The sequence below is a fragment of the Centroberyx gerrardi genome, chromosome 4, assembly GCF_048128805.1.
Source record: "Centroberyx gerrardi isolate f3 chromosome 4, fCenGer3.hap1.cur.20231027, whole genome shotgun sequence".
NCBI lineage: Eukaryota > Metazoa > Chordata > Actinopteri > Beryciformes > Berycidae > Centroberyx > Centroberyx gerrardi.
Window position 1 is genome coordinate 17,763,936 of NC_136000.1, and position 20,802 is coordinate 17,784,737.

At 46.0% G+C, this 20,802-nt stretch overlaps 1 protein-coding gene and 1 non-coding gene across 3 annotated transcripts in view; one reads left to right on the forward strand and one right to left on the reverse strand.

Annotated features, from left to right (window-relative positions):
• Window positions 1-17,593, forward strand: part of frmd4a (FERM domain containing 4A) — a 66,187-nt gene extending 48,594 nt beyond the window's left edge. Inside the window, exons 5-18 of one of the 2 annotated variants that reach the window (XM_078283326.1) lie at window positions 2,175-2,250; window positions 3,333-3,475; window positions 3,693-3,834; window positions 6,055-6,188; window positions 6,316-6,438; window positions 8,189-8,420; window positions 8,712-8,768; window positions 8,937-9,174; window positions 9,543-9,722; window positions 10,242-10,580; window positions 11,039-11,619; window positions 12,346-12,448; window positions 13,027-13,098; window positions 13,724-13,834. In XM_078283326.1, coding sequence (XP_078139452.1) covers window positions 2,175-2,250; window positions 3,333-3,475; window positions 3,693-3,834; window positions 6,055-6,188; window positions 6,316-6,438; window positions 8,189-8,420; window positions 8,712-8,768; window positions 8,937-9,174; window positions 9,543-9,722; window positions 10,242-10,580; window positions 11,039-11,619; window positions 12,346-12,448; window positions 13,027-13,096 — 2,418 coding nt within the window. In that variant the 3' untranslated portion in view covers window positions 13,097-13,098; window positions 13,724-13,834. Of the gene's footprint in view, window positions 1-2,174; window positions 2,251-3,332; window positions 3,476-3,692; window positions 3,835-6,054; window positions 6,189-6,315; window positions 6,439-8,188; window positions 8,421-8,711; window positions 8,769-8,936; window positions 9,175-9,542; window positions 9,723-10,241; window positions 10,581-11,038; window positions 11,620-12,345; window positions 12,449-13,026; window positions 13,099-13,723 lie in introns of both variants that reach the window. The other variant, XM_078283327.1, reaches the window with a different exon arrangement.
• Window positions 11,995-12,067, reverse strand: trnam-cau (transfer RNA methionine (anticodon CAU)). The gene has a single exon. It is a non-coding gene; the product is annotated as a tRNA-Met (tRNA).
• Window positions 17,594-20,802: the final 3,209 nt, after the last annotated feature.

The window sequence follows — 20,802 nt, forward strand, 5'->3', positions numbered from 1 at the left end:
AGTGATGCCCCGTCACGTCCTCTACCCGTGGGTTTTTGTAACATTGTTTTGAGTGTTTTACAGTCAAAAAGAAGAGAGTTTATAGCATATGCATGCACACATGCACAACCCTGGGCCTAATAACAGGCACACCCGCTGGCAGTGACTGAGTTCCTAAGAAAGGGTCTGTCAGCGTGTCTTTATCAGATATTATTCAGTCTATTCACAGCGTGTCACAAAGACTACAAAGGTTGCATTAATACAGTAGGATTATGTAACTGGAGCACTGAAACAAGGCGCAAAATCACAACTTTAAAGTCTAATTTTAAACTGGAGAGTGACTGCTCATTGTATTTTGTTGTGAATCACGTGGCTCCTGTTGAAATACTCACATTGCATTTGAACAGCACTCGCACACTGGCACAGATCCTGAAACATCAAAGATGATCTCAGCCTGCTTCCAAAGCTGCAGCAACCTGAGTTCGAGCTACATGCTGTCCTGCTGATGGTGAAGACAGCTTTAGTTGTCTCGTGCCTTAAAGTTGTTACAAACACCCACCTTATCTCAGCAGCTCTGGACCGTAGGCAGCCAGCACACACACACACACACACACACACACGCACACACACCCCTTATCTACCCCGCCTGCTATTTTTAGCACCATGCTACATTAGCACTTCATGCTCCATTGAGAGTGTACCGTGCAGCAAGCGTGTTGATAAGGGCACTGATTTTCTCACACACACACACACACACACACATACATTGTGCTATGTTTACATACTGTTTTCAGAATATTTCTCCCCCTCCTCCTCTATTCTCCCTCTCATCCCTCACTCCATTGTTTTCCCAGGCTGTTAAAATTCCTGCGCTGTGCCCCCTTCCTCCCTCCCTCCCTCTCGCTTTCTCCTCTTTTCCTCCCTTATCCTGCCGTAGTTCAGTCTTTCACTTTGTTTTGTTTTTTTCTCCTGTTGTTCCTCAGTTCTTACGACTTAGTTTTACTTTGCCTGTTTATAGTTGGTCAACTTTCGTATCGCTCAAGGCTCTACCACTAATGAGTGTGTGTGTGTGTGTGTGTGTGTGTGTGTGTGTGTGTGTGTGTGTGTGTGTGTGTGTGTGTCTGCTCCAGCTGATAGATGCAGGCCCTCCTGTGTTGTTGTACTGTAACAACCTACTCTCTACTTTCCTTCTCTAACAAGAAACAGACTCAGACCTTGTGAATGTGTGTGTGTGTGTGTGTGTGTGTGTGTGTTTGCTCATGCTTGTGTGTGTAGAGAGGTCTGACTAAACACAGCAAGGGCACTTCAATTGGTGGGGCCACAGAAAGCTTCTTTCCCCCCTTCATCACTCCTCCCCTGACCCCGCTCTCTCTCTCTCTCTCTCTCTCTCTCTCTCTCTCTCTCTCTCTCTCTCTCACTCTCTCCACACACACACACACACTCACACACACACACACACCTCCCAGCCACAGAGCCCAGAGCAGGAAGCATAGTCCCTGAGGGAGGGAGGAGGGGTCAGGAGGAGGGGAGGTTTAAACGCCCCCTCCCTCCTCAACCCTCGTAGCGAAGCTGCAGGAGAGGAGGAAACTTTACTTCACACACTCTTGCTCCACCAACACACATACACAAACACACACACACACACTCGCCTACAGATGGTGAACACCCGCCAGCTCAAAACTTTCTGTTCCCCTGCGCCTGGGAGGATTTAAGATACACACACACACACACACTGACACGCTGTGGAGTACATCGTGGGGGAAACTTTCTCGCCCAGCTGGGTTTGGCTTCATTTAAAGAGGAGCTGATGGTTCATAAAGAGGACGGAAAAGAAGGGAAGAGAATAAAGAAAAGCTGAGCGGAGGAAAGAAAGCCTCCTCCCTCCCTCGCTGTCTCTCTTTGCGGTGAGGTCATCCAGCTCGGGGATCTGCTCTGGACAAGACCGCCCGGTCTGGACCTGATCACAGAGCCCCAGACGAGGTCCTCTGCTCTCCTCCTCCTCCACCAACTCCTCCTCTTTGCCGTCTTCTTCCAGTTTTTTTTCTGTTTTCCTTATCCATTGTGTTTTCTTTCAAAACGAAGTGGAACCTTCAGTGGTGGGAATAGAGGATTTGCCTCAAGGCTGTGTGGATTTGTTGTGAAGCGTGTGCTTCTATGAGCAACCCTGAAGAGTGTGTGTTTCTGCTAAACCTCAGGTGTTCCAATGGCGTCAGCTGGAGAACCTCTACTTCAGAGAGAAGAAGTTTTCAGTGGAAGTTCATGACCCCAGAAGGTACATTTATATCACAAATATATGCTGGTGTCAACTTCTCTTCACAGCTCTGTTGCAGCATGCAGGGTTTTCCATCCTGAATATGCCCTTGTTTGTTGCCACCGTCTCTGTAATGTCTTGCCAAGAACGTGCTACAGTGCTCTTGTGGAAACAGTTTGATTTTCTCTGCTTTAATTGCTGAGCATTGCATTGTGAATATCAGAGACTCAGCTCCTGAACAAAGCTGGTTGGTCATATGGTACACTAGACTCTCAGACTGGTCCTACTTTAGGTATTGAATGTTAGCAAATTCCAACCAGTTTGGTGATCAGAAGTGATAACATTTTGCTTTTATTTATGTCCACTCTTCAGTAGCTTTACTGTACACTGACTGTACCATATTTGAAAGATTCAAGCTACATATAGAAAAAAAGAGAGATTGGGATCTAATTCAGTAATAGTTGCAGCATTTTTCTTGGCAATAGAGCGATAAATGGGAGATCTCCCAGTGGTGCCTGACACAGATTGATAGGCTGATTATTAACACACATACACGTGCAAGTGTGCATACACACAAACACACACACACACACACGCACACACACACAGTGAGCCCTCGATAGTTAACCACAGAAGGATGGATGGCTGTGTGATAGCTGTTTTGCAGAGGAAGTGACCTTTCTTCTGTTTATTTAACATGGCTACATATGTGGAGTGTTATTCTACAGACAGAGGGAGGGAGGGAGGGAATGGGAGAAAAAGAGAGACAGAGAGGGTGAAAGAGAGAGCAGTGGTGTTTTTCTTTAAAGGAGGCCGTCATTAGGGTCTGTTGCTCAGCTACAGATGTGTGTTTAAATAAGGATGAGTAAACCATGTGGGAGACAACGTGTGTGGCTCTGCAAAATCTCTCTCTTTCTATCAGCCTTGGTCTCTCAGGCATCTCACATCTTTTCTCCCTGTTAGTAGCAGCAGCAGTAGTAGTATTATTAGTAGTAGTAGTAGTAGTGGGGTCATAGCTGGGTGGGAGTACTTTCATTGTTGAAAATGTGTACCCATCCATTGTATTCAGTGTATATAAGGAGGCCTTGTGTCCGCTTCTACTGTAGGGCGTCGGTGACGAGAAGGACGTTTGGCCACAGTGGCATCGCCGTGCACACCTGGTACGCCTGTCCAGCCCTCATCAAGTCCATCTGGGCCATGGCCATCAGCCAACACCAGTTCTACCTGGACCGCAAGCAGAGCAAGGTCAGTCAGTCCCACCAGACATACACTCCAAAACACACATCACCGCAGACATTTATAGAAAGGCATCAGGGATGTTCAAAGCTTTGTGTGCTAACTGTGATTCTACATCTGATTGCACATTTTTACATAGTGGTTAGTGAGCAAGTCTGTGGCTCTGGAGCAAACAGTGTAATGATTATGCAATGCTTAACCCTCTCTGACCTTCTTCTCTGTCCAGTCTAAGATCCATGCAGCCCGTAGTTTGAGTGAGATTGCTATAGACCTGACGGAGACTGGAACTCTCAAGACCTCCAAACTGGCCAACATGGGCAGCAAGGGCAAGATTATCAGTGGCAGCAGTGGCAGTCTCCTCTCCTCAGGTCAGTGTGTGTGTGTGTGTGTGTGTGTGTGTGTGTGCGTGCATGCTCGCTGAAAACTGGAGAGACAGAAACAGCTGCTTTTGGAGAGAGGGCATTGATTCTGTGCTGAATGATTTCAGACACACACACCCACCCCACCCAGTCTCTTTCTGTATGTATAGAACACAACTCCCACCCTGCCTGTCACCCTGACCCATCCTCAAGAGGCCCCTGCCTCTAAATTTAGTGTGTGTGGGAATGAAGAGGGTAGCGGCTTAGAAAGGGGCGGGTGTACAACTTTGCCGTAGCCTTTAGAACAATGCTTGTCTGTGTAGGACGAGGTAATGAGGTTAGACAGAGTGTGACAGGAAGACTTGTATGTGAGCCAAAGATGGGAGGAAAGATGTTTTTAAAATGCCCCTTTGACCCTAGACAGCCATGTAGTACTGTATATGCCCCATGCTAGACAAGCTAAGTTAACTTGAGCTAATATCAGGGTTCCCACAGGCCTTGAAAATCATGCAAAATTTGTGGATTTGTGAAAAATTAAATAAGGCTTTGAAAGTTTCTGGATGACCTTGGACTATTTTTGATTTTTATTAAAATATAGCACCCAAATTCATCTGTATGCCTCAGCTCTATCTGTCCCAGGATCAACACTTCACATCCAGAGGAAAACCCTGTGATGGAGATTTGTGTGATACAGCAGCAGGTTTAAAATGAGTAAAAAACTTTAGGCTTCTATGATGTTTAATTTTGACCAATGTCATGCCTTACCCCAAAACATGAAAATTTTAGACCTTGAATTTCACCAAACAAGTGAAAGTAATTGAAAAGTCCTTGAATTTCATGTCCAAGTGAGTGTGGGAATGACTGTAATATGACCCCTCTTTGTTCTCTTACGAAATGGCTAGATATGCACCAGATTAAGACCAAAACAATGTACCATCTATGCTTGAAGGGTCAAGCATGTGTACTGTACATGGCTGTGAGGTCAGCTATTTAGAGTGTAGCCCAGGCCGACACCTTACTGAATCAATTACTGTCTTCGTGAAGGTCTTCCACTGACACACAGCACCCTTGTCCAGCAGTAATGTCCTGCATGCTCTCCTCATTTTCATCTCTCCATAGCTAATTCTTCTAACCTGATCCGTTTCTCTTTACCTCTCCGTTCTCAGTGTATATAAATATCTCTCCTCCCTCCCTTATTCCCTCCTCTTATCTCTCCAGCTATCTGTCCTCCCCACTCCTAATCTCCTCATCTCCCCCTTACTCTCCTCTCTGTACTTCTCTAGCTCCACCCCCGCCCCATATCATTACAGGGTGTCTCTGTCTTGTCTGTCTGTGTCTTGTCAGTTGTCTCCTTCGTGTCGTGTCACTGTATTGATTTCATGACACACTGCTGGCTGGAGGCCATCTCTGCCCAGCAACAGTAACATGTCATACGAACTGTGATGTCATATTTATGCGCCTCACCTCTGACTGTGGCTGTCTTGACAGCCTGATCCAGACCATAGAAAGTTTGCAAATCAATTTGAAGCTCTTCCTGGTTGGAAGTGAGGCACCACAGAAAGACGTCTGATCAACACCACTGAACATACCAATTTGAATGCATTGCATCTGTAAGAAATGCCAGATGTTTAGTGCTAGGGATTTTTGTATCTGGTTAAAGATAGATATAGAATTGTCAGTAACATTGAAGTATAAATAGTGACACTCTCCTTATCTTGTAACAGAAAAGAGAGCTTTTTACTCTGTGTGTAGCAATATGTTTATCTTTTTACGAAGCTGCCAAGTAGTGTTGTATTGTTGCTGTGTTTGAGCGCAGAGTAAACCATGTAGGGTCAATCAGAGAGAGAAAAAGACAGCGACAGTGAGAATGTGTGTGTGGGCGAGTGTATGTGTTGCTATGAACAAGGCATGGTCCAAACAAGACTGGCACCATCTCGGGAACTTGGGTTTTGGAGCTTGTGCGTCACAGACTTTGTCCTAAACTGCCCCTTCCCCCAAACACACACACACATGCACAAACACACCACCAGAGCTAAGTCTCCTTATCGAAACGTTCCATTCACTTCCCTGTAAACATCCTGCGAGGCCAGCAGGTGCATACACAATCTCCCCTACCCCTCCTCAATCTGCCTCGGAAGAACAAGTCCTCACAACTCCAAACACACACACACGCACACACACACGCTCCTGACTCCTGCCCTTACCTTGTGTGTTGTCTGTTCCCTGCAGGCTCCCAGGAGTCGGATAGCTCCCAGACAGCTAAGAAGGACATGCTGGCAGCACTGAGGGCCAGGCAGGAAGCTCTGGAGGAAACCCTAAGACAGAGGCTAGAGGAACTCAAGAGCATCTGCATCAGAGAGGCGGTAAGACAATACACACAGACAGATAGGCGGGCGCACATTTTGGCAAACATTTTGAAACCCTGACTACTTTCTCACTCTTCCTTTTCTAACTGTATTTCTTTATCTGTCTCCTTATCTTCTTTTCCAGGAGCTGACAGGAAAGCTCCCCAAGGAATACCCCCTGGACCCGGGAGAGGAGCCCCCCACAGTGAGGAGGAAGATCGGTACCGCCTTCAAACTGGACGAGCAGAAGATCCTCCCCAAGGGAGAGGTGAGGCCCCAACACTCCGTTCTCCTCACTAGCACTTTCTATAGGACATATATTCATATATTCGCCTCAAAAATATTGCTGTGTAACGCAACCGATAACTGTAAATTTTGTTGGACAAGTAGCTTTAACATTGAAAACGAATGTAAACAGTCATCCCCAGCCCCGGGTAATCACGTAGTTGAATGCCAATTAAGAGTGCTAATTTCCTTTGAGCCAACCGCAGTGTTATGAATCCATGTGTCATCACATTAGGTATGGGTAAAACTTGTGTTTAACAGCTGGTAATACAAAATACAGCTCTAGGCTTGTTAGTTCAACAGTAGCTCCTTTTAAAACAGAGTACACCCCATACTTAATACTCATATAACCACCTATTAGAGGACAGTTTTAGTCTTTGACGTCTAAATGGCATAGGGTGGTGATTGAGGTGATGATAAGTTAACTGATCCCTAATCATTTGTTAAGTAAGCAGAGGAAGTGGGACATTGAAAAGCCACAGTCTGAGAAGTCTTGGATCTTGTAAAAGTAGTTGTGCTGAATCTCTCTCTCTCGCTCTCTTTTTTTGTCCAATTTGTGCCACGGGTAGATTTTCCAGAGCTGCAGAACTTCTAAAAATAGTCTGGCTGTGTTCTCACCACAGGAAGTGGTGATAGTAGGATTGTGTGTGTGTCTGTGTGTGCACGAGCATGTGTGTGTGTGTCATTGAGGTTGTATGCATTGAAAAGAATCCAGGGACACAGTATCACAAAACCGCCCTGCAAGCAGAAAGATGTTTCTTTCTTTACACTGAATACTTCAAACTGAGCTCCTTTAGGACACACACACACACACACACACACACAGAAGCCACTCTGGCAGTGGTGTGAAGGCACTGTTAGTGAGGAATTCCTCAGAACTGAGGTAGTCCAATAAGATGTTGACCTAAGTGAATACATCATCATTCTGTCTCTCCTGAGGCAAGTGAAATCGTGTGTGTGTGTGTGTGTGTGTGTGTGTGTGTGTGTGTGTGTGTGTGTGTGTGTGTGTGTGTGTGTGTGTGTGTGCTCACACATGCACATTCATGCATGCGCACACATTACGTACACACAGTATACAGTGTGTGCGTCACAGGCTTGCCATGAGTTTATTTGCTTATCTATAATCACATTTAGAGTAGGGCACTGCTATTTTAACACTCTGTTCTGGACCTTAGGTCACAGAGGCAGTCAAACACACACACACACACACACACACACACACACAACCATTCACAAGCTAATACTGTATGTACTGCAGGGTATAGACACACATGTCCAGTACAGTAAACACTCACATATCCAATAAGGCTATAGCATGACAGAGCTTAAGTCTGTTTTACACAGTTAATTTCAAAGTCTCTGCTCTCTGCCAATCCCTGGAGAAGTGGAGAGGAGGTGGAGAGGGATTGATGGTGGGGTGTTATTACTGGGGGACAGAGAGTCTCAATAGAGAATATCCAGTGGTGGGAAAGTGGGGGGCTGCAGTACAGATAGATGATTTCCTCAATGTGTTTTCTCTGGCAAGGCCAATTTATGTGTCTAAGCAAATGTGTTGCATGGGAGAGTTACAGTGTGAATACGTGTTTGCAAGCCAAGCTTTGTTTTTTTTGGCTTGAGTGTGGACTTTTGTCCCTAAAAATGTGAGCGAGTGCAGTATTATTTTGCTTGTTTCACTCAAATTGTGTGATGTCTGTGTGTGCGTGCATTCATGTTTGTCTATGGCCTTATCTTAGGAAGAGGAGCTGGAGCGTTTGGAGCGGGAGTTTGCCATCCAGTCCCAGATAACGGAGGCAGCCAGGCGTCTGGCCAGCGATCCTCATGTGACCAGCAAAAAACTGAAGAAACAGAGGAAGACCTCTTACCTGAACGCCCTGAAGAAACTCCAGGAGATAGAGAACTCTATCAATGAGTACCGGGTCCGCTCTGGCAAGAAGCCCACGCAGAGGGCGTCGCTTATTATAGAAGGTACCAATATACTCCTACTCTACAGATTTTGCCAACATCAACATGGAAAGCATTCACAGCATTCTTCAAAAATCTCCTAACATCTGTAGGCTGTAAATGCCATGTGCACGGCAGTACTCTTCCAGGGTGTTGGTCAGAGCAGTAATAATAGTCCACACATTGGATGAGCAAAACTGTTTAGATACATGAAATATGTAGATATGAAACAGGTCTGAAGCTTTTCAGTGTGCAGTAGAATGCTTTTGTAATTGTGTGATGTCTAACTCCTGTCGTTGTTATTCTGCCCCATAGAGGCCAATATAGGTTCTGAAGACAGCTCCCTGTCTGACGCTCTGGTCTTGGATGACGGTGAGTCTCTATCCCTCACATTTTTTAGAGATACCACTGATAATACTCACTGCTATATCTTCTGCTGCTTCTGCAGCTGGTAATGATGATGTATTTTCATATTTAAATGTTATCCTATCTAAATTAATGAGCGTGCTGTAATTTAATCCAATGTTGTCTCCGTTTCAGATGATCCCCAAGTCACAGGTACTCCCACCTTCTCTCCAGTAGCATCCCCACACAAGGGCCTCCCTCCTCGGCCCCCATCTCACAGCCGGCCCCCTCCTCCACAATCGCTGGACGGCCTGCGACACCTGCACTACACACGCACCGACTATGATAAATCTCCCATCAAACCCAAGATGTGGAGCGAATCATCGCTGGACGAGCCCTATGAGAAAGTCAAGAAACGCTCCTCACACTCCAGGTATGAGGGAATTAACTAGCCCTTTAGGGCTTTGGCATGCATATCTTTGGTATATGTAGGAATTATTATTGAGTGGTTTAATTAAATAATATGCCACTCAAGGCCCTGTGTTACAGTGAGTTTAGAACTCCTAAGAGGTCTTGATAGAGCCGTCGTGCCTAAAATCCTCGTAGTTGTTCTGAAATCACTGTAGGGCACAGCCTCTCGTAGCTTATTTCTGTTATCAGGTATTTTACAATGGCTTCAAATGTAACTCATCCAATCAGAATTGAGGATTGAACTACCCATTTTATAAATGATCATTTTGTCAACTTTTCTGTTGTCTGCTTACTGACTGTGTGATTGAATATGTTTCAAATGATGTATAGTTTCCCTGTCCGTTTCTCCAGTCACAGGCGTTTCCCGAGCTCTGGCAGTGCGGAAGCAGGAGGCAGTAACTCTCTGCAGAGCAGCCCCATCAGGAGCCTCCCTCACTGGAGTTCTCAGTCCAGTATGCCCTCGACCCCGGACCTGAGGACCAGGACCCCACACTATGTACACTCCACCAGGTCAGCCTTTCTACCTTCAACTGCTCACTGTTTATTCAAACATTGTGTTACTCTGGCAAACAGAATAGATTATATTTGGCGCTTGCAAAATTGACTGAGCTGGGATTTTAACTCCCGTCTCTGGTGTGGCAAACTTGGCTACCAAGCTAAACTGTAAGTGATGCGGCAGTCTTGCTCATAGCGTCTTTATAGCTGTGTCCCACAGTGACACATGCACAGTAAAGTCATAGCTAAAAACACCTAGTAGTGCCCTTAGATGGACAAGTGGTTAAGACCCCCACTTGTGGATCCCCTGTCCTGTGTCTCCCCTATTCTGTCTTTCTCGCTACTTTCCCACTGTCTAAATAAATACCAAAGGTGAGTGGACTGCCCACTCTCTTTTCAAGTAAAAACACCTGGTATTGCCATAATATTACATTCACCATTGGATTAAAACTGTAGAACTGTTTTTGAACATTAACACATCCACTGCAGTTCAGCACCTATATGCAACCTATTCTTTGCCTCTGCATCTTACAGGTCAGTGGACATCAGTCCAACCCGTCTGCACAGTCTGGCTCAGCACTTTAGGAACCGCAGCTCCAGCCTTGAGTCCCAGGGCAAGCTGTTGGTGTCCGACCCCGACACACACCCACACACCCTGGGCACGCTGGGCAGCCCTGACTTCTTCCTGGGCCCAGGCCGCAGCTCCAACGGCTCCGACCCGCTGGATGACTGCTCGTCCTGCACCAGCCAGAGCAGCTCTGAGCACTACTACCCCTCTGGTGGACCCCTGGCCCCCGGCAGCAACCCCAACTACTCCACTCTCGGAGAGGACTCACCCTCCAAAGCCAGGCAGAGGCAAAGGCAAAGGCACAGGTAAGGGAGGGGAGTGACAGCAGAGAAAGAGGCTTTATTGACGGCCCTCTTTTTGTGATATTATCTACAACATCTGTATATCAAGAAATATGCCAGCTCAGTGTTTCCTCTGTAATTTTATGCAGCTGTGGTGCTTGAGGGGATAATTATAGTTTTGTCCCATAACTGTCGCTGTTTGGGTCTAAGTTATCTTTCAAGTTGAGCTTGTAGTGCTAAAAATGTTTTTTAATCATTATAACGTCATTACTTATAAAACATTTGGACTATACTTATTTTAGTTTTAGATTATATCTTTAAATCTAAATTATAGATTAAAGACTAAATTACAATGCTAGTTTTAATTTCACATTTTCTCTTGCAGTGGTAAACTGCTAAATGAATACAGAGGAAACACTGCAGCTGTGTTTTGCTCTGGAATGGCAGTGATCGATGTCTGTGTTGCCTCTCTCTCTCTCCAGGTCTGCAGGTCACCTGGGCTCCTCTAACTCCGGCTCCATGCCAAACCTGGCAGCTAAGAACGGCTCTGGGGGGGGCACAGGGGGAGGCGGGATAGGAGGGGGACACCACGGAGTCTACCTCCACAGCCAGAGCCAGCCCTCCTCCCAGTACCGCATCAAGGAGTACCCGCTCTACGTGGAGGGCAGCCCCAACCCCGTGGTGGTGCGCAGCCTGGAGAGCGACCAGGAGGGCCACTACAGCGTCAAGGCCCAGTTCAAGACATCCAGCTCCTACACGGCCGGGGGGCTCTACAAGGAGACCTGGGGGGGAGAGGAGGGAGGAGAGGGGAGCGGCCGACTCACGCCGTCCCGCTCCCAGATCGTACGGACTCCCTCGCTGGGGCGAGACGGGGGTGGAGGAGGAGGGGGGAGGGCGGCGGTGTCTGACGAGCTGCGGTGCTGGTACCAGAGGTCCTCAGGCAGCCTGAAGGAGAGGAGTCACTCACACTCGGGGTCCAATTCCTCCGACACAGGGTCACAGCAAGGCACTCTGGGGCATGGTCGAGGGAGTAGGGTGGGAACGCTCGCCAAGGGCTCACCAGGTGGGTAGACTCATCTGTTCACACTCAGCCTTGTCTAGTCCGGATAGTTCTCTTTATTCAATGGTCCAAGCAAAGAAGAAACATCACTCTAGTTGAGTATTTCAGCATAAATACATTTCCAGAGACCATAACTGTATTCTGCCCTACAAAAGAAAAATGCAGCAACTTAACTGTAATTTTTCTATGTCAGCATTCTGTCAGAGGAGGATAACAAATAACCTCCTGTTAACTCACCACATTTTAACAAGTTCTCACTTTCACAGTTGTTACCTTTTGCTTTTGTAGGGCAGGGGGCAAGCTTATGGTAATATAGGCCTTCTTAGTTTAAAGTTGCAGTTTTGTAAGGACAAGTTTATTTCCTATACAAAAACACACTGCCCCGTGTGAGGCTCGAACTCACGACCTTCAGATTATGAGACTGACGCGCTGCCTACTGCGCCAACGAGGCTTGTGTTTGGGGAGTGAAGCATGTGTGTGACGTGTGCGTAACATGACCCCCAAGCCAAATGGACTTTCAGTAACCGTGGCCACACCCCCCTGAACGGCATAGATGGAATTCCTCTGGCCCTTCACCTCATTGTTGCCTCTGTTATGTGTGTCTGTGCACCCATGTGTCTCTGTATATGTTTATCTGCTTGTTTTGTCTCTAGGTATCTTTCTATCTCATTTGGTATGTTTTATATCCCGTTTACTATGTGATACTAACTCTGTCAGTTTTCCCCATAGCTGCATCCCCTCACAGCCAGAGGAGTATGACCCCCTCCAGCGAACAGGCAGCCACACCCACACCCCCCTGTAGCCCACAGCACATTCTCAACTGGCAGAGCGGGTAAGATATACACCAATACACACACAGGGGCACAACAGGGTGAAGAGACGTTTGTAGCCCAGATATGAATGAATGAATTAAGGACAAACAGCATCTTGCTCTCCTCTGCATCTTGGCTTCTGCTTCTCTTTCAAAGTCTTTATCTAATCCTAATCCTAATATACTCACAAGCTTTACATGTCTGTTGTATCTGTATCAACTGATTACACTGTCATTTGTTTAAGGTCTTTGAATCAACTCGGTTCCAATCCTAAAGGATGTTTTCGATATGTTCTGGGGTTATTAACATCTGTTTTTCAACTTTTCTCTCAATCAAAATATATCACTCCTCCTTTTGACTTTTCATCCACTCTTACTCTCTCTGACCGTTTCCCTTACCTCATCTCTGTTCCTTGTTTCTTTGTTCTGTTCCCTCTCTCCATCTCTGTTTTCATTGTCACCCCGTTTTACCTTATCCTCACGTACCCATTTCTCATTCCCTAATATCGTCATTTCCTCTCTCTCTCTCTCTCTTTCTTCCACTCTCGTCCTGTACTAACCCTCCTTTCCTTGTGTGTGTGTCCTTTCTCCTGGTTTAGAGGCACAGCAGACAGCTCTCCTACTGAGGACGTCTGTCAGTCTCCCCCTCAGCCCAGCTCTGATGCATAGAGGTACTGTCTGTGGGCTCTGCCTCCTAGTGGTCTAAACTTAGAGGGTACTGTAGGGGCGAAAACACAGCAGCAACAACGACAACAACAGAGACTTGGAAAAACACTCCTTCAAGCACACAGACGATGCGACACACAATCAAACTTTTATTTATGGAAAATTTGCCTAGAAATCTGGACTGTAGTAAAGACGTTGCAGTAGAGTTAAGTACTGTACTTGATTTATTTAGAAGTCACTAATATGACAAACCAGCAACTACTGGGGGCTGAAAATGGGGAGGGTTCACTATTTCTCGCTCTTTGGTGGCGGAGGCATCTGTGCCATTTACTCTTTCTCTGGCTGTATCTGTATCTGGACTCTGCATGTGCTCTATTCTGTGTTTTGGCTGTGGATGCTTCTCTGTGGCTCATCTCCTACAGATTTCACTAATAGAAATTACTTAACCATGTATCTGTTGAATCAGACAACATTCTCTAACAAAGAATCTCGTTGGCAGATGAACATTTGCAACCATATAGGTGATTAGCATTTGTTATGTTTGATTAATTTATCTCATGAACCAATAGAAGGAGAGGAATAAATGTCCTCTGCAGTGTGTCTGATCCTGGTCTCTGTCTCTCTCTGCAGGTCTTTCAGTGACAGCTGTTTTCTCAGCAGCCCCCTGTGTTCAGAGCTGGCAGATGTGCAGTGGTACGGACACGACAAGGCTAAACCTGGAACCCTGGTCTGAGACCTTCCCGCAGGGCCCTGAAACGTCCCATCGCCCTCTCCTACTGCCTCTCCACTGTCCCTCACTACTACCCATCGACAACTGACAACCTCGTCCTTAAGGCCCTACAAAACCCCTGCCCTGACCGGCCCGGGCCGGCGGCCTGGACACGAGCCTCCCTCCTCCCTAACCCCGCCCTCTATCCATCTATCGACACACCTCTCCTTTTGCTCCCTCCATCACAGCTCAGCTGAGCAGGGACACACTCGCTGGGCTCTGATAAGGGACTATTTCGCAGGGCAGATGGGAAACCACAGCCTCAGCTGTTGAACTGTTACCCCACAGTACCACAGAGCCCTCTCCATGCTCACAACACAAGGAATGGGGCAAAGGAGGCTAAGCTTGGTGGGGAGAGAGCACAGAAAAAGATATAACATACACACTCAAACTCACCAAAACCAACATCAGCCATCCCAGGCTCTGTCTCATATCTTACCTTTGACCCCTGACCTTAGCAAAACCAATGTACTGCCACCCAATCAGAGGATACCTGCTGGATTTGAGCCACCAGTTTATACCCATTTCCTGGCCCAACTGATAAGTGTGTGTTGGCTTTCATTAGTCCCATCGATGTTGTTTGTCTTTTTGGTTCATTTCTCCCTGCGTATTTGTAAAAAGAGTAAATGACACATACAAGACTTTTAAAAAAAAATCTGTATTAACTCATGGACAAACATTGAGATGACAAAATTCAACTCCTCTCAGTCTATCCCACAACCAAAGACAACCACCAGATTGACTGGTCTCACCAGGGTCCCTGGGCTGGAGCCCATACAGACTAATTCGCCACCACACAAGCAACTGTCAGTCAACTGAAAGAGAGTGAACTCAGAGTGACAATACCAGGATGGATTCTGGGACACTGTCTGGGCTATTGACAAGGACTATAGCAATAACATGCATTGTAGAAGTATATGAACTGGTTGGAAATTACAGAGTGAATTGAAGCAGGCATTTTGACACGCTCTCTGCCCTGTGATGCTGGGAGTAAAGGATCATCAGTGCATCATAGAGAGAATTTGGACTGGTGGCTATTGGGTTTGGCAGTAAATACAATCTATGCTTACTTCAATGACTTCATCGTTCATGTTTACTTAATGTCCTTGGTCTTTATGAGATTCCTCTGTCCACACACCAATTTGTTTGACGATATGGTGAATAGTGAACGGTAGTGGAGCCAGGGGGTGGAGGGTCGGGGTGAGGGGGCAAAAGGGGTTGTTGGCCTCATCCAGTCATGTAATTCCATTTCATTTTGCTGTAATTTACACGTAAAAACAACGGGTCCTGATTCCACCCCTTGCACGACTTCAGCTCCACCCCTGGAAGTGAAAGGTGATTCACTGCAGACATCTGTGCGGGTCGCTCATCGGTTCACATTGAGGCGGCTCAGTGGTAAATCTCTCCAGTGAATCATATTTCCTCTCTACAGTATCTCTCTTTCTCTTGCTTTAGTCTTGGCTCTATACTGGTCCTCACCATGTTGTGTATCTGTCAGTCCCTTTGTTGCAGTGTAAAAAAAAAAAAAAAAAAAAAAACTGACTGCATGTCGTTGCCCATCTGTCTATCTGCCTGTCTTCCTGTCCGTCTGAGAGGAGGAGAGTGTGGCATCCCTACTGAACAAACATACAGCCAGTCTGAACTCATCCTCTCTTCTTACACAGCGCTGGCCAGAACACACACAGTGACGGTCAACGCATCATTTTATGGGCACACACAAACACTAGTTTATCAGTGCCAAATATGTTGGTGCTTTAAGTTTGTACTGTGATTCAGCACTGAAACAGACACTCCCTCAAGCTACAGATCCCCTCAAATCCCCCCAGTCTATAGCCATTGTATAAATCTCTACAGACTTCTCTACAGCTGGGTATCGTGTGAAGCTCTGGCACTTACAGTTGTTTTGGAAGTATTCATTCTTAGTTTGGTCTTAAAGCACAACATATACATAGCGTCTATGAGGGCTGGATTAACAATCAGTATGCTCTCATTCTCTCCTCACAACGTTTTAATGGTGAGTTGTATCGTAGTCCATGACATCAGAGGAAACTGAAACATACCCAAAACACACACACCGAGCCTCCTGTTCAGCAGCAATCTCACCCTGAAGGTAAACAGGGAGTTATATCATAGTGCTCTTATTATTTGTAGATGGACTTTGATGGATTTCAGGTGGAGGCAAATTCTGTTGTAACCCCACTGTTAGGACAAAAGAGAAGCCATACCCAGAACTGAGGAAAAAAAATGTATAACGTAATCTTCAGATTGTCAGAAGAGGGTTTTAAAAGCACACCAGGTTTTGTACAGAGGAGTGAGAACTCTGCATGTCTTACCTGTCCCCAAATCAGTAGCCCTCATCTTCCCCCGTCAAATTTTTATGTTGAGAATTATTTATCATTGTGTAATTGTTGCACAAAATTTGAAATGATCAGATGTTATTTCTACTCAATTTATAGCAAATGTCTCCACATGTCAGCGATAGAGAGAGGTGGTTGTGTGTTTTCACTGAAAGCACCATTACTTTTGGATAGGTGGTGTGAATGGTATCTTGCCCTATCTCTTCCATAGTGTAATGTTTCCTTTATGCACTGACGTCAGTTTTCGTGTTATCCATCACAATAAATGTAATCTGCCACCGTCTAGACTAATTTAGTAAGAAGGCATCGCCCACTCCCTGCATGGTCGGTTCTCCGAGAGTTATCCCATCCATGCCTGGTCAAATTTAGTAAGTCTGTACCCCAGAACGGACCCAGCTATACCTGGCTCCCATGCTATTTCATAGCAGTGTATCCAGCTGTTACAAAGCCCCTTATCTGAGTACAAGTCCGACCCTGCTTTACTCACTCAAACTCTTCGCCCATGGTTTGTGTGCTAACCATTTCCCCCGAAAGAGCCACTACTGCTGTCTGACACAATAATCCCATGCATGCCCTGCAGATCCAGTGACAAAGAAAAACCCAAAAGACATCCAGCATCCACCTTCAACACCCTGACATGAGCTCGTCTTGCTACATAATATTGCCCCCCCCCCGCCCCCCCAAAATGTCCTATTTTGACCGTGTGGTAATCTCTGACCTCTGAGCCCAATGTGATGAAGTGTGATGTATCCTTCCTCTGTAGTTCCAAACGCACCATACTTTCTGTGCTCCATAGAAATGTATGAGGTTTTTTTATAGTCCCAAGAAAAATGAACTAACTCTTTTATCAATCTTTTCCTGTATGTACGGAGGGGCACTGTAAGCTTTTGTGGGGTTTTTAACATTCACCACTGTTTTAACAATGTTCCATTTTATATGAACCAGTATTGTTTTTTTAGTTCTGACATTGTAACAACCCTTTCAGGTGCTACAAAATGACCAGTTACTGCTTTGTCACGTAGGATCTAGACTACTCTTCATTGTTATCAATAGATTCAATACCAGATGTGCAAAAGCTTATTTTAACAGACAGTTTAATAGTAGAACACCCCCCTCTACCAGACAATAGAGCATGTAACTTGATTTTATTGGTTCTGTTCAACTGTAACCAGACATTAAAGGTGTTGTAGAAAAAATGTGGAATTGACAAAAAAACAAAAAAATAACTGAATTCCACAGTTAATTTATTCTTTTTTCTATTAAGAATTTGTATAGTAACTTTACATTTTTCAAAACTGTGTTGTTGGCAACTGATGATGAATTTTCCAGATGAGAAGACTTGGTGGTTCTTGAGATTATGAAAAATAAATTATTGCTGAATGTTCTCAAGATGAGGCCTATGTCAGTTTTTCGCACGGCGCAGCCGAGGGCATCACGTGGCAAATTCAGGTCAGTCAGTCAGTCAGTCAGTCAGTCAGGTAATGCTTAGTGAGATGTCGCTTTGTTAGATGGCCTCTAGTTTTCCGGCTGGGCGGTGTTTGGACCTTCGGGCCAATCACAGTGCTTAAAAACGGAAAACTCCACTCAACCGGGAAGCAGGGACACATTAAACAAACGCCCAATCAAATGACAAGCACAGACAGTTTAAACTGAGCCGCGGACCTGACAGGTTGTGTTGTGAAAAAGTCGAGAAAGAAGAAACTAGACCATCTTTACTATTTTCAACCGAATGTGAGTGATAAAATGTGTTCAAGTGAATTTTAAAAAGTTGAAGGAAGAGAGAAGACGAGGAAAATGGCGGAATGAGTAGAAAGCTCCATTTTCTGAGTACCGCGGTGAAATTAATAATTGCCTTAAAATAGAGACATCGAAACGGGAAGCTATGCTGACGTTGTGTGGACTAACGTATTTGTTTGTTTAAGTGACAAAGTATTCGCTTCGTAGCTGCTGTGGATAATTTGCTGGTGGAACAACGGCGGACTAGTGTTTAGGAAATGGTCATAGAGTGAAAGCAACAGAGGCTTCGTCAGTACTGCGAGTTTCAAAAGAAGACATAATTCTACTACTGCTACTACTACCCATAAGCAATTTATGGGTCCATGTCACTATTAAATAATTACATACTGACTGACTGGGTACTGTGTCCACAATGCCAATCTGCCATTCATTGTCAATGGAGCAACCTAGACAAAAGAGGCCTGAGAGGCTGCAATGTCTTAATGAAACACCAGAGGGCGTTGTTTTCTATGTTGTTATCAACCTCTTTCCGTTTGGAATATTATAGTCAGAATCAGGTTTATTGCCAAGGAAGTTTTCACAATACAAGGAATTTGCCTTGGTATGTAGGTGCATACAATAAACATGGAGAAAAATAAGAAAGTAGAAGTAAAAAACAAGTACTGCAAGTCAAAAAGTCAAGAACATAAATATTTTAAAAAAAATAGAGATATTTACAATACAGAATATGAAAAAATATAATAAAAAATGTGCAATATATCTGTTTTTAAAGTGAAATGAAAAAGCTGTACAGTTTGTGCAGGAATGTGCAAAATATTGACCAGAGAATGTGCAAAGATTAACAGTATGAAGTATAGAGAATATGTTCACTGTACAGAGATCAAAAGATGTCCAAAAAGATGTGCGTTAATGTAATGCATTGAGTCAGATGTGGAGACTGTACGTTAATGTAGCGTGCAATGTCTATGGGGGGAGGGGATAAGGGTCCGTGTCAGTGGGGGTCCCGGGCCTTGTTGATGAGGCCAGCTGCAGATGGGAAGAAACTGTTCTTGTGGCATGAGGTTTTGGTCCTGATGGACCGCAGCCTCCTGCCAGAGGGGAGTTTTTCAAAAAGTTTCCAGGGTGGGAGGGGTCATCCACAATCTTTCCTGCTCGCCTCAGGGTCCTGGAGGCGTACCGGTCCTGGAGAGATGGCAGATTGCAGCCAATCACCTTCTCAGCGGAGCGAATGATGTGCTGCAGTCTGCCCTTGTCCTTGGCAGTAGCAGCAGCGTGCCAGATGGTGATGGAGGAGGTGAGGATGGACTCAACGATGGAGGTGTAGAAGTGCTGCATCATCGTCTTTGGCAGGTTGAACTTCCTCAGCTGCCGCAGGAAGTACATCCTCTGTTGTGCTTTTTTGGTGAGGGAGCTGAGGTCCTGGGTAATGATGGAGCCCAGGAAGCGGAAGGACTCCGCAGTGTCGACTGGGGAGTCTCTCAGGGTGATGGGGGTGAGTGGGGCTGGGTTCTTCCTAAAGTCCACAACCATCTCCACTGTCTTTACAGCGTTGAGCTCTAGGTTGTTCAGTCCGCACCAGGATGCCAGGCGGTCGATCTCCCGCCTGTAGGCTGACTCATCCCCACCAGAGATGAGCCCAATGAGGGTGGTGTCGTCCGCGAACTTCAAGAGCTTGACAGACTGGTGACTGGAGGTGCAGCTGTTGGTGTACAGGGAGAAGAGTAGAGGGGAAAGAACGCAGCCTTGAGGGGAACCGGTGCTGATGGTCCGGGAGTCAGAGACGTATTTTCCCAGCTTCACGTGCTGCTTCCTGTCCGACAGGAAGTCTGTGATCCACCTGCAGGTGGAGTCAGGCACACTCAGCTGGGAGAGCTTGTCCTGTAGCAGAGCCGGGATGATCGTGTTACAGGCAGAGCTGAAGTCCACAAACAGGATCCTGGCGTAGGTTCCTGAGGAGTCCAGGTGCTGGAGGATGAAGTGGAGGGCCATGTTTACTGCATCGTCTACAGACCTGTTGGCTCTGTAGGCGAACTGCAGAGGGTCCAGGAGTGGGTCAGTGAAGTTTTTGAGGTGTGACAGCACAAGGCGCTCAAATGACTTCATCACCACAGAGGTCAGGGCGACGGGTCTGTAGTCGTTAAGTCCTGTGGTCCTTGGCCTTTTGGGGACGGGGATGATGGTGGAGGTCTTGAAGCAGGCTGGTACGTGGTATGTCTCCAGTGAGGTGTGGAAAATGTTTGTGAACACCGGAGACAGCTGATCAATGTCCCTCTCCAGGATGGAGAGAGTCGTCACTGTGGTGGGGGGGAGGGGGGCTCTGAGGTGGGCAGCTGTGGAGAGGTGTCAAGACTGTCCCATTGTCTTTCAAAGCGGCAGTAAAACTCATTCAAGTTGTTGGCCAGGCGCAAGTCGTTAGCAGAGTGGGGGGCTCTAGGTTTGTAGTTGGTGATCTGTCTGAGCCCTTTGCAGACAGAAGCAGAGTCATTGGCTGAGAACTGGTGTTGGAGTTTCTCAGAGTACAGTCGTTTAGCTTCTCTCACCGCCTTGCTAAACCTGTACTTTGACTCTTTAAACCTGTCTCTGTCCCCACTCCTAAACGCCTCTTCCTTCTCCGACCTTAGTTGTCTGAGTTTGGCTGTGAACCAGGGTTTGTCGCTGTTTTCTGACTCTCAGATTGATTGACTGAGCTGTCGATACAAAGGCTGACAGTATGTGACAACTAAACAGGAGTTTTAAAGTAGAAGTAAATAGCATTCAATTAGCATTTTGACTAGTCATAATGTAATTAGAGATATCTGAATTAGCATTTTGACTGGTCATAATGTAATTAGAGATATCTTAAATTA